The 13666-nt window shown below is 44.8% G+C and overlaps 1 protein-coding gene across 4 annotated transcripts in view; it reads left to right on the forward strand.

The window, feature by feature from the left end:
- Nucleotides 1–13666, forward strand: part of DOT1L (DOT1 like histone lysine methyltransferase) — a 79387-nt gene that overhangs the window by 14730 nt on the left and 50991 nt on the right. For all 4 annotated transcript variants that reach the window (XM_021528254.3, XM_077788781.1, XM_021528257.3 and 1 more), the window contains exons 2-6: nt 2119–2162; nt 4545–4619; nt 6771–6834; nt 8881–9109; nt 12021–12115. In XM_021528254.3, the coding sequence (XP_021383929.1) occupies nt 2119–2162; nt 4545–4619; nt 6771–6834; nt 8881–9109; nt 12021–12115 (507 nt within the window). The remainder of the gene's footprint in view (nt 1–2118; nt 2163–4544; nt 4620–6770; nt 6835–8880; nt 9110–12020; nt 12116–13666) is intronic.

Raw genomic sequence — 13666 nt, forward strand, 5'->3', positions numbered from 1 at the left:
GCAGCTAAGAAATGAGAAGAAAGAGAAGTTCTCCTCCCTCCTTGTCCCCTCCTTTCAGTGCACAGAGAAAAGAGGAGAGAACATGTTCTCTTTTATTTGTGCACTGAGAGGCAGGAGCAGGTTTTAGTTTGGTTGCTTTCCTGGTTTCTAGGCCAACATTTATCAAAAGAATTACCTGACATTCCTGGGAGACTGGATTATGGATGCTGCTGTTTTCTGTTGCATTTGGGCTGTCCCACCCAGGAGGCTGGAGGAAGCACAACCCCAAATTTATTCTGTGATGTTTGGGGTGCTGCTGTGGCACCAGCAAGTGGCCAGGACAGTGCTCAGCTAGCTCCAGGTTCTGTGTTCCATCCCAAGTATCCTGGCTACTGCTGTTGGCTGTTTTCCTTCTCCATGTTGTAACTGGAATTATTTGGTTTTCCTTGTGACTTCTAGATTTGGGGTTAACTTTTTGCCATCTGAAAAGAAAAGCTTTTTTTCTGGTAAAATGGTGTTCTGTCATAGCTTAAGTGCAGAATCCCAGACTGCTTTGGGTTGGAAAGCACCTTAGATGTAATTTAGTTCCATTTTCCACTGTCCCAGGCTGCTCCAAGCCCTGTCCAGCCTGGCCTTGGGCACTGCCAGGGATCCAGGGTGGGCACCCTGTGCCAGGGCCTGCCCACCCTGCCAGGGAACAATTCCTGCCCAATCTCCCATCCAGCCCTGCCCTCTGGCACTGGGAGCCATTCCCTGTGTCTTGTCACTAGCTCCCCATATTAAAATTTCCTCTCCTTTCTGTTTATGAGCCCCTTTAAGGCGCTGGAAGGATGGCAGACCTCAGAAATTCTTGCCTGTTTGTCCTGAGATTTTTAACTAGGCATTGAAAGGGCTGTGTACAAACTTCTTGGAATGAGAACTCCTGCAGGCCTGGCTGACCCCAAGTGCATGAAGTGGTTGTACAAGGGAAAATGTCTTTCATCCTGAAAATAGGAAAGCTGAGATACTGATGGAAAATGCTTCCATTTGACTCAGATCATGTCCTTTCCTGTCTTGAAAATGAAATAATCCAACCCTTTTCTGTTATCAACCATCAGTGGTTTTCTTCTTGCCTTCCCTTCCTTCCCCTGCCCCCAGTCCTCTGCTTTGTCACCTGTCTGCCCTTTGCTACAGAATTTCCCCTGGTAACTCTACAGAAATGACATTTCTGCAGCACTAAGCAAGGGAAGTGATTTGAGGGAGCCTTTGCACTTGTATTTCTGGAAAGGCTGTAGATACAAGACTCCTAATTAAAAGGTCAAAGCCACTTGCAGAAACAAATGTCTAAATATAACCCCAGCTTTGTGCAGATGGACTCTGGTAACCAAGGCTTCACAAGCTGGATACATCAATGTGTATAAGGGACTCCTGTGGCTTCTCTAAAATAGAACTTTTTTTTGTACAATGGTGCATATAAATGCAGCTCCAAGAGCTCTTTTTAGCATGAATTTGTGATAATTTGCTAAATCCACTTGTGCTTCTGTTGCTCCTGAATAAACTCCCAAATGAAATCAGCAAACCTCCATGTCCCACCCTGGTGTGGATGTGTGATGCTCAGGGTTTGGTGTGTTTTGGCTTTCAGTTCATGAGCAGGGCTGCATATCCAGGCCTGTTTCTGTGTGCTCTGAGGCTGTTTTTCCTGCACTGACATCTGCTCCCACTGTTTATTGGATGCTTTATTTTGGAAAGCCATTCCCTGTGCAAGAATCTCACTGCCCATCTGGAGCTGGGAGCCTGTGCCAGATGCTGGGCCAAGGGAATCAGCTGTTCATTGGAACTTGCAGTCAAGTACCTGCTGCATCCCAACAATCCCAAAGGCTTCAGTCCCATAATCCCCAGCCACACAGTCCCTGACTGCTGGCAATGACAAAGAAATAAGTAGAATGACACTTCCTTCATATCAATCAGAGACACTTGAAAAATTTATTTCCTTATGCCTTATTTTTTATTAGAGGGCTCATTTTGATGGCTTTAATGTGTGGAATTGAAAGGCTCCTTTCCCTGTATGCTTGGCACAAACTCCTTAAACACTGTGATTCCTATAAACTCCTGACAAACAGCACCTGATGTGTTTTTTTTTTTATTTCTGTTTAATTTCAGGACAAACACCACGATGCTGCTCATGAAATTATTGAGACAATTCGGTAAGTGCTCGGTGCAGCCTGCCTGGGACCCTTCCTGTGTCTCACTGCAGCTCTGGAAAGGGATGGCTGGAGTCAGGACATGCAGGAAGGCAGCAGTTACCATTTAGCAGCTCTTGAGTTATTTTCTAAGCTGAATTTGCTGCAATACAGAGTTCCCTGCCAAAGAGATTTTGTTTTATCTTGCCATATTCCATTCTGTGGTGAACAGAGTTAAAAATGAGTGGTGATGTTCAGCTTTAATACTTGTGGCAGTTTGTATTTGAGCTGTGGACAGAGAAGGTTAAGGGAATATCCTTGGCTTGATGTGTGATGTCCTGATCTTGCCTCTGCCCACCCTCTCTGTTTCCCCCGTTGCTGTGATCTTGCAGCATTTGGGTTGTTTGGCAATGATCTCCCTGTAGCATTGCTCTTAATCCTGCTGATAGAGTTGGAGCAGTGTGGGGAAAATGGGAGGATAAAGGTGAAAGACAACTGTGAGGAGCAGGAAGTCAGAGGATTTCCCAACACAGGCTCTCAGGACGTGACTTGCTGTTATTTCAGCAGGATTAGGAGAGGACTTGCCAAAGAACAACTTTTAATAAATGCTACACGAATTCCCCAAACACCTGAGGGATGAGGATGAGTTATCCCCATTACAAAGCTGCTCTTGTTAAATGTTTTAGATCCTTACAGGCTGCCCTTGGCTCAGCTCGGGGCTGTGTCTGCAGCAGGTTTTAGTGCTTGGGTGGTGCAGGTAACAGGTGAGGGAGGAGGTGTTTCACCTGCACAACCACCTGAGCTCAAAGTTTAGTCACACATGGCAAAGGAAAAAGTAGTAGGGAGCCTTGTGTGTTCCCAGTGTCAGTGTGAGAGAGCCAAGTGCTTGATAACATCACTCACATGCATGAAATCCGAGCATTTCCCATGGTCTGGGGTGGCAGAGGATGTGGAATGAGGCTGGAGCTGAACATTTTTCTCCTAAAGGAGTTTCTTTTTCAATCTACAAAATACTGCCACTGGTAGCAAACTGCTACCAGTTTGCTTAGACTGGTGGGGATAAATCCTGTGTTTTGGGGTTTTGTGGCATCACTTATCAGTGGGGTGTGGAGAAGGCCCTTTCCAGGGGGCTCAGAGGGGGTGGCTGGAGTGGTTGGTGCTTTCTGTGCTGGAGGCAGAGGGAAGCTGTCTTAGGAAGCAGTTGGGTCATGTTTCACAACTGTTTTCAGCAAGGTTGGAGTGAGCTCAGTGTCAGAAGCTCTCGTGCTGCCTTTGCCTTGTGCAAAGTGCCCACAGTGCCCACGGTGTTGTGAAAGTGGTGGTGAGGAAATGCAGAGGAGCCTTTACCTCATCAGGCAGTGGAGTCAGGAAATAGCCCAAGCTGGAATGGACACAAGGATCAAGCTGCTGGTAGGTTCCTGGGATTTAAGTTTGCAGGTAGAGCCCTGGTGCTTTTAGGGGAGATGTGAGATACCAGAAAAGGGCCAGCCATACATGTCCAAGTTCTGGTTTACAGTGGCCTGTGTAGTTATCAACCACGTGTGAATCACCCAAAAGGAACAGAATGCTGGATCTTTAGTATTATTTTTCCACCATTTTAATAGTGAAGAATGGAGCAACGTTCATGAGGAAGAAATTCTGTGATTCCTATTGGAATTCATCCTGTGATGTGGGTTTTTCTGATGCTGACAGTGCTTTCCAATTTGACATTTGTTGGGGGAAATTTGTGTGCAAAGCTTCTGTGGCTTTTAAATTGCCCTTGAAGGGAATTAATCTTCCTCCATTCCACAAGTGAAGCTCTCTCCTGTGAGCTGCCATTGTTGGATGCACTGCAAGTGGGCATGTGCTTCCCCTTTCTGATGGCCACAACACACTGGGCTGCTAATTCAGATTATCAAATGGACCTTTTATCAAAACAACTTGTAAAAATCGGGTTTGGTGTTTAAGGTGTAGGAGCAGTTTAGACACTCCTCAGAGGAGAATATCCTGGCACTCAGTGGTTGGTGACAGAGATTTTGGGCTGCTGTGAGAAATCTCTTCTCCACATTCAGCCTTGTCAAAGCTTCCTGCAGCATCAGAATTCTTTGGAAATGCTGCACTTCTGCATTTTACGTTAGATTAACATCAGCCATGACTTTGAGTATTTTTAGACACGTGGAATACATTTATCACCTCATTTTGAAGCTTTATGCTCCTGCTAGTGTCTACAGGCATCTTGCTGTTTATTCAGTACAAATGTGAACTTGTTCAGTTTCCTATGATGTCTGCCTTATTCCTAACAATAGTGTGAGCTCCCAGGGCTGCTGCAGTGTCCTCTCTCCATGTAAAGCAGTCCAAATTGAGACAAACCACCTTATTACACTTAATTGGCAATACTTCTAGTCATTATTTCTTCTCTCCTTCTAGGTGGGTCTGTGAAGAAATCCCAGATCTCAAGCTTGCCATGGAAAACTATGTTTTAATTGACTATGATACAAAAAGGTGAGAGGAATGTTTTTGTTCCCAGCAGGAGTTCAGGGTGTAGTGAACCAGTGTGTAACTGGTTATTCTTAGACACTACCAACTGAAGTTTTCTCTCAGAACTGGCTTCAGGCTCTGCTGGAGTTATTTTGGTAGGAAATGTGTAACAGCAACATTGGCAAAGGCAGTTGGATTAAGGACATAATTGGAAACTCCACAAGCTCCAGCCCAGCTCGGCTGTACGTTGAATTACTCACTGTGAAACAATGATCGGTATCTGTGCCCTTGGAGCACGGCCAGGGTGGGAATCTCAATGGTTCCTACTCTTGTAGTAACCAGGAATTCCTGTTCTCAGCAGGCCGTGGCAGAGCTGGGTGGCAGTGGGAGCTGCACCTTCCCCTCCTCGCCTTCCTGCTGGCTGGGGGCTGAATTCAAAGGTGAAATGCCCAGGAGTGTTGTGGGCAGCTGGAGAGGCTCTGAGGCGCCTCCGTTCCGTGGAGTTCATGCCCACAAGCAGTTCAGAATGAATGGCTCTTAGGGGATGTTGCCCTCCTGGCTGGGAGAGGCAGATCCTGACCTGTGGTGTGTCTGTGGAGACTTCTGAGGTTCTGTGCATGGACTGGGAAAAGGGAGGATGCTCAAGCTTCAGTTTATAAAAACCTCCCTGGATGCCTTCATGGGGAAGACTGAATTTATCCAAGTCCACAGAATGACTAAACTGTTAGAAGAAAGTTTACTGATGAAACTGCATTGCTGTGAATAGAATCCCAGAATATTCTGAGTTGGATCCCCAGGGATCATCAGCCCAGCCCCTGTCCCTGCCCAGCCCTGAGAGCGCTGTCCAAACGCTCCTGCAGCTCTGGCAGCCTCGGGGCCGGGACCATTCCCTGGGGATGGTCCCTTCCCTCGAGGGGAAGAACCTTTCCCAACCTAAACCTTCCCAGCATCAGATATTTCTGTCATGATCTGCTTCCTCCTCTCTGAATTTTCAATTGTTTCATTGCAAGGCTTGTTAGTCCCTGCCTTCCTCCTGGAAAATTCAAAAGGAGTAATCAAGGTCAAGAATCCCTTGCCATTAAAATCCATTAATTTGGATTTGTGGATTACTCCCAGCAGCTGCATTACTGTGTTTTTGTGGTTCTGGCACCCTCACCACACCATCAGTGTGGTTGGCAGCAATGCTGAATAAAAGTGAAACCCCTCTGTTCCCTAAAGTCTCCCCCCACTATCTTCCTGAAGCTTTTCAAGAAAGTAATGAACTAGAATTCTGGTAATGATTTCAGCCTTTTTTCTTCCTTTGAAAAAAATTTGTTGGAAAAATCACTGGCAGCAGATGGGCTGAGCCAAGGATGTGAAGGAGAAGCAGCAGGTTATGGAAATGCAGACAAACCCCATTGCAGCCTCGCTTTTCCCAGCATCGAAACAAGCACGGGCAGCTGGGAGAATTCATGGGAGAGGTGTCCTGGCCAGTGTAGTGACCCTGATCACAAGAGACTGAAGTGTCCTGATGTCCCCTGGCACCCCCTCCCTTCCCAGCTTTGGGAATGGCTGTGATTTAACGAAGTCACTCCTGCAACTCCTTGTATTGTTTTTGCTGCTGCTCTGTGGGTCTGATTACATAACGATTGATGTTCCCAGGAATATACTTTCTTTCCTGGCCTGAGATGAATTCATTTAATCCTCTCAGTTTGTGTCATTAGGGCATCTGCTGGGCTGACCATAATCCCATGGAGCTTTCCTGATGGGTGATGTTTTAGGCTGTGTTCTGGCTTTGTCTGCATTTTCAGTCCTAGGGTGAATTTCTGGAAAAGCATCTGCTTGTCTCAGGAGTGATTATTGTGGAGAACTAATAGCAAAAAGGAGAAAAATACACAGGGCTCTTAAATTTCTGTGCAGCTGAAAATATGGAGAAGAGGTTCTGAGAATACAGAACTTTACCAGGAAAAGGGCTGTACTCAAAATATGACTTACAATAAAGGAACTAATAATTTGTCATGTACTCCTGGTCTACTGGGGATTTTATTTAAAGGAAACAAAGTCTTAAATCTATGTATGTAATTACATATCCTGAGAGGAGCAAACCCTAAATACCTACTAGCCAAGAGGATGGAAAAGCACAAGGTTTTGCCTTCAAACCTGCCTGTTTTGAGCTGTCCTTGTGTTTTCCCCCAGCTTTGAGAGCATGCAGAGACTGTGTGACAAGTACAACCGAGCCATCGACAGCATCCACCAGTTGGTAAGTATTGAATCTGGCAAAAACCTGCCGTGGTTTTTGTGTGCCACCTTTGAAGTCAGGTTGTGAACAACAGTGGAAAGCTGGGACTGAGTTCTGCATCATTGCTCAGTTCAACATCAGTTCAGTGGGGATAGCAAAGAATAAAGGAGTGAACAAACCTTTACACCCATCCCAACTCTATTCAGTGTTGTGCTTTACATTGCCAATTGTTTTTTGCATCTCTTTAAATTCCCTATTATCACCTATGAAATTACCTGTTAATTGAGATATGACAAATGTGGTGTTCCAGGAACAGCCTGGAACATCAGCAATATCCAGCACTTCCAGTTTTTGGGGGGCTTGAGCTTGGTATTAAACTTATTTTCTTGATCACAGCTGGGCAGTCAAAGAGTTAGTATTGGAGGGATATTCCTACAGAAAGAAAGGGAATGAAACACCACTTTTTGTTCCCAAATTCAGAGCTGCTGCTCTTCCTTGTGCACTTCTGGCACTGTTATTTTGTCACTTGGAAACAGCTGACTTGCCTTTAGGAGGAAGGAACAGTTTATCTACATTTAACAAAGGGATTTCTCATATAGATTGACTTTTGCACAGGGAAATCTATGACTTATGGGTACTTAAATAATCCATATGAACTCTCCTGTGTGTTGTGGAAGTGATCCATGGCTTAGGAATTTCCTTGCCACAGTTCAGCTGCTCTGGCCTGTGGGATCACTAGCTAAAGTAGAATGTAATTTCAGGCCAATTTAATGAGCTTTTTGGTTCTCTTACCCCCAGAAATGGTTGAGCTGGAGGAAGCAAAACCTGAACAATGAATAATGTTACTATTCTTCTTAATTTGAAAGCATAGGTGGATTTTTTTCCTCTGCTGTGCTTATGGGAATTATTTGAAATATGCAGTATTATGGCAACAAGCCTTTTTTGCTGGGATTTTCTTAATATTTTGGGCCCTAAAAACTTGTGCTTATTTGGATTCAGGCACCTTCATGTCTGTGTTGGTTAATAGCTAAATATTACCAGCTATTCAGCATTTGCAGTTGCTATCTGAACTGGCAAACCTGATGGGCTTAATTTTTTCCTTCCCATCTGAATATCATAGGAAAGTTTAGGAGGGGTAATGGAATTGCCCTTTTTTGGTTTGTTTTTATCAAAGGGAGAGGTAGACATTTTTAAAACTTAACAACTTTTATGCTTAGGATGGTGTTTTTTTTTTTTCCTGAAGAAGAAAGGAAGCTTGATTTCCATCTCTTTCCTGCCACTCCCTGTCTGAGTGCATCTGATCCCTCCCATGTGACAGCTTCTGGAGCAAAATTAACCTGTTCTTGTGTTGTCAACATCAGTTCAGTGGGGATAGCAAAGAAAAAAGGAGTGAACAAAGCTTTACACCCACCCCAAAATGTTGTGCTTTACATTGACAATTGTGCATCTCTTCAAATTCTCCTTTATCACCTGTGAAATTACCTGTGAATTGAGGTGTGACAAAGTGCAGAGCAACTGCTGGTGTGCAGTTTCTGCAGTATCAACAGAGTTGTGTGGGTTGGGAGGGACCTTAAAGCCCATCCAGTGCCACCCTTGCCATGGCAGGGACACCTTCCACTGTCCCAGGCTGCTCCCAGCCCTGTCCAGCCTGGCCTTGGGCACTGCCAGGGATCCAGGGTGGGCACCCTGTGCCAGGGCCTGCCCACCCTGCCAGGGAACAATTCCTGCCCAATCTCCCATCCAGCCCTGCCCTCTGGCACTGGGAGCCATTCCCTGTGTCCTGTCCCTCCAGGCCTTGTCCCCAGTCCCTCTCCAGCTCTCCTGGAGCCCCTTCAGGCCCTGCCAGGGGCTCTGAGCTCTCCCTGGAGCTTCTCCTCTCCAGGGGAGCACCCCCAGCTCTCCCAGCCTGGCTCCAGTTCCATTCACTGGTTTTATCTTTAAGCAGCACCTGCAGCCCAAGCTGAGGGCGAGGGGCTGGGAGGGGACTGTCCCTCATTGCTCAGTGGCTTTGGTGGCAGTTCCTTGTCCCCACGGTGGGTTCACCCCCGTCCCTGCTGTCTCCTGCAGTGGAAGGGGACGACGCAGCCCATGAAGCTGAACACGCGTCCCTCCAACGGGCTCCTGAGGCACATCCTGCAGCAGGTCTACAACCACTCGGTCACAGACCCCGAGAAACTCAACAACTACGAGCCCTTCTCCCCCGAGGTCTACGGAGAAACTTCCTTTGACTTGGTGGCCCAAATGATCGATGAGATTAAAATGACAGAGGATGATTTGTTCGTTGACTTGGGCAGTGGTAAGTGAACCAATAACTCCTTTTTCTCCTTTGCTTTTGTTATAAATGAAAATTTGTCTAGCTAAATTTAAAATGAAAAAATAAAATATTTATTTGTAATCAAATTCTATCTAGCCAGCCACAAGAGAAGAACAGAACAGAGCCGAGCCCTGGGTCGGCCCTGGGTGTGCAACAAGAAGTCAGCCTCAGCAGAGGTTTTCCTCCATGCCCACACACCTCCATCCTGGCACAAACGGTTTTTATAGGGAAAATTCCGCCCGAGGCTAAGATTTCGGCAGTCAGTCTTTTCTTCCATTTAGAATTTATAAGTTAATAAGATTTTCTTTTTTGATAATGAAGAAGAACAATTCAGTGTCCAGAGTTGCTAAATCCCTTGATGAAATGTATGGGAACGCTGCATTCACATGGATCTGCCCAAAGATTTCCATGAGATCCATCTCGGGTCGTTCATGCGACGATCAGTGCCTGGGGTCCTCATATCTCTCCAGACATGGCTCATCTCTGGCTGAGCCACATCCTTTTACTTACAAATCAAGTTCCAATATACACCAGATTTTGCACAAAAGTGGGGGAGAATCCTAATACAAACGTATATACTCTAACAAATATTCAGTATCACATATATCATACTAGAAATGGCGCTAATTATATCTACTACACGTAACACTTTGCTGTGCTTTCTCTTTTTCTTTATACTTTAAAAACCCCATATTTGGGAAGCCAACCAGGACTGGGGGTTGTGTAATCCTTTCTAGATAATCCCCAAAGATGCTCCTGCTTTTTATGCTAGGATTAAGTGGACCAGACAAACACCCCAGACCTCTTTTCTGGTGGCAGTGAAATATCAGCCTGCAATGCAATAAACCCTTGTTACAAACCCCTGTGTTTGTGTTGGGATTGTTGGATACACTTGTGAAGGAGAAGCAATGTTAAAAATGATGTTTGACCCATAAAGTTGCATTCCTAAAGATTCATCTGTTTTCACTGGATTTGTTTTATGCCCTTTGTATCTGAAAATTTGATTTCTTGATCCTTCCCATGTGAAACACTTGGTGTGGAATCTGAAAATGAAGGGGTTTTTTTGCCTCTGACTTGTCAGTGTGTCAAAAAAGCTTTTATAGTTTACTTGAACAGTTGTGAAACCCCACCAAATCTAACCCACATCTGCAACAGAGTCGAGTTTTAAAAGGAAATTGATGTGTCTAGTTAGTGAGGAAACCAGGTATGACTCAAGCACATGTGCAACAGAGACACTGTGTAAGAAAATGTTCTTTTTCTTGGTAAATCTGGTTTAGAACAGGAGAGGAGTAATAAGAATTTCCCCTCTTGCCTGATGTGTTCTGAAGTTTTAACACATTTAAACCCAAACAAGTATGTATGATACAGGACTTCTGGGGAAAAATAGATTTTTCAAAAAAATTATATTTTAAATTTAGAAGGATATTTTAAATATTAAACGGCTATATATATAAATATTCAATATTTATGTATGGTACACATAATAAAACAATAGATTGTAGAACAATTAAATATTAAATTGTGTACTATTAAAAGAATAAGAATATATTAACATGTATGATAAAAATGTGAAATATATTAATGTATAATATATAATAAATATATATAATATGTTACATACATTATAATATATATTATATTAGCTATAACATAAGCTATATACAATATATTGATAATATATAGAACATATATATTATATATAAATATAATATACATATACATATATACACATATATATAGATATACATACATATATACATATATACACACACACACATACACACACACATATACATATAGATATATGTCTACAGGCTCTTCAGTGATTTTCTTACCTCTGTTTCCTCTCTCAGTGGGACTGACTGAAATTTCCTGTCAGGGACTGATGCTCAGATGAGACCTTTAGAAAAACATCAGAGCTGAGAAACTCCTTTTTCCATCTGGAGGGAAACAAAATCTCCACAGATTCTCACAATTGTTTGTCCAGGAAGGTTAAAGATCATATCTGGGAGTGCTGCAGGTTGGGTCCCAGACCCATGTCAGATACTTTAATCTGCTATCCCCAGAAATAAATCAGGTGTTTCTCACTCTGACCTTGGGGCTGAGCAGCACCAGGCAGTGGGAATGATTTTAGGAATGCCCAGTGCCTCCAGTGGGAGTGTCAGACCTGCCCAGTCCCACAGTTCACATGCTGTGGGAATCCAGGGCTTCCCTCTGGCTGCCCTGGGACCCTGGCAGGGCTCAGGAACCCCCCTGGACAGAGCACCCAGAGACACTGGCTGTGATCTCTGGCCATGGAAAAGAGTTTTCAACCTTACAGGATGAATTACCAGCTCTGAGTGTTTGATATTAAGTGTAGCACGGGTGCAAAAGTAAAATTTTAGGATTCTAGATAAGGGGTCCAAAGGGGACAAGATGGAGGAAATTGGGTGTGCCTTGTCCTTTTTCTCCTTCTTCATGCCCTCCATGTTTCACTGTGGTGTTGGCATTTTTCTGTTGGTTCAGGCTGGGCACACACTGTCCAACGTAGGTGACAGATATTGGCACGTTATTGTAAATCCAGCCCAGGGAGTTTCTGGTATTTAATGTTTGTAACATCCCACTGAGGGCAGAGCCCCACACGCTGCCCTGCAGGACAGAGCTGGGCAGGGCAGCAGAACATGTGAGAGATAAACAGAATAAACAACCTGGAAACCAGCACTGACTAATGATGGCTTCTGCTTTGGCAGCAGGCTGACAGACAGAGACTTTCTACAATCTTGGGATCATTAATACCTCAGATTCCGACAACCTGATGGGTTTTTTTTGTGCGCACTTTGCTCTGAAAGCTTCTCTCTCCTGGCAGTGCTTTCCCTGAAGGTGCTCTCAGCCCTGGGGTTTTTGTTCCCTGCAGGTGTGGGGCAGGTGGTGCTTCAAGTGGCTGCAGCCACAAACTGCAAACATCACTACGGAGTGGAGAAAGCTGATATTCCAGCCAAGTACGCCGAGGTGAGTGAGCTGGGCTGTGCTGGCCTGCAGAACTCCCTGCTGCAGCCCTGCTGCTGTCTGCTTCCCTGCTCATCCCTGCAGCAGCCACAATCAGCCTGCCATGCAGGGATGGGCCTGAGGAAAGAAGTGTGTCCAGTCTGGAGTGTTCAGAAGGAGCACTGGCATCTTTCCAGAGTGATTTCAGGCCCTGAAAGTTCTTCTTAACAATAAAGCCAAGGCCTGTTCAAAAGGGAGTGCAGTGTAAACTTCTCCCAAATACCATTCCCTGTCTGGAATGGCCCTAATGCAGCTCCCAGAGGCCACAGCATACAGCAAATCCAGGAATAAATTCACCAAACAATTAGTTTTAAAGTATTTTGAAGGCCATGTGTCTGCCTGTGGTGGTGATGCCCCTTTTTCAGGGATTTAACCAGAATTCCTCCTGAGGCCTGTGCTGGGTGTCTGGTGAATAACTGCTTAGCAGGCACCTTAGTGAGGAAAACCATAAAATGGCCTGAAGCTGCAGAAGGGGAGATTTGGATTAGAGATTAAGAAGGAATTCTTGGCTGTGAGGGTGGCACAGGGTGCCCAGAGCAGCTGTGGCTGCCCCTGGATCCCTGGAAGTGTCCAAGGCCAGGCTGGAACGGGTTTGGAGCAGCCTGGGATAGTGGGAGGTGTCCCATGGCAGGGGATGAACTGAATGATATTTAAGGTCCCTTGCAACCCAAACCATTCAATTTTTTGATAATGTTTTGATTGTTTGATAATTTTTAGTCATGTTTCTTTGCATTTCTAATTCTGTGCCAATGGGACATACACAGATGATGAGTTCAAGGCAAACCTGGGAGGCCACAAGCAAATAGGGAAGGTCAGTCATGGCTTACCACAAGAAGTTTGCTTTCTTCAGTAGCCTAAACAGAAACTGATCCCTCTGAATTGTCAAAGCACAAATACAGCATGAACAGGCTGGAAAATTATCCCTCTTGGAGGGAGGGAATAAATTAAACTCCTTGATCCTTTTCAGTGATGTGGTCAAAAATGCATAAACACAGTGGTGAGGACCATCAGTCAAGGACCTAAAAATCCACTTTGTTTCCCCTGCCAGGACTGAGTGGAAGTTTTTACCTGAAGGGTTCTGCTGTCCCTCTTGTGAGCATCCTGACTTTGGTTTGGAGCATTTACAAGACCAGGAATCCCCTCTGTGTCTACCATTAAATTAGAGATCAGCTTTATAAGGAAAAGTGAAATTCTCACTTTTACTAATGCTCCTTCCTGTCACTGTGCAAACACAAGGCTTTGGTGAAAACAGCAAACAAAAGAATGACCAACAAATGGAGAATTGGGGTAATCGCTGCTGGGGTACCTTCAGCCTTCCATGAGATTATTTCCCTGGTTAAATCCTGTCAGATTTAACAACCAAGGAGCTGCTGCAGTGTCGGAGTGTGTGGAGCTGCCTTGTGCCTCTGTTAGGGCCCAGGTTTCCTCCAAATATTTGTGGAAGAAGTTGGGTTGCGTTTCCAGTTAAATTGGCTGTGGCACCACATCTGTGGCTCTATGATAATAGTACCCTGA

This window comes from Lonchura striata, chromosome 28, assembly GCF_046129695.1.
Source record: "Lonchura striata isolate bLonStr1 chromosome 28, bLonStr1.mat, whole genome shotgun sequence".
NCBI classification, from domain to species: domain Eukaryota; kingdom Metazoa; phylum Chordata; class Aves; order Passeriformes; family Estrildidae; genus Lonchura; species Lonchura striata.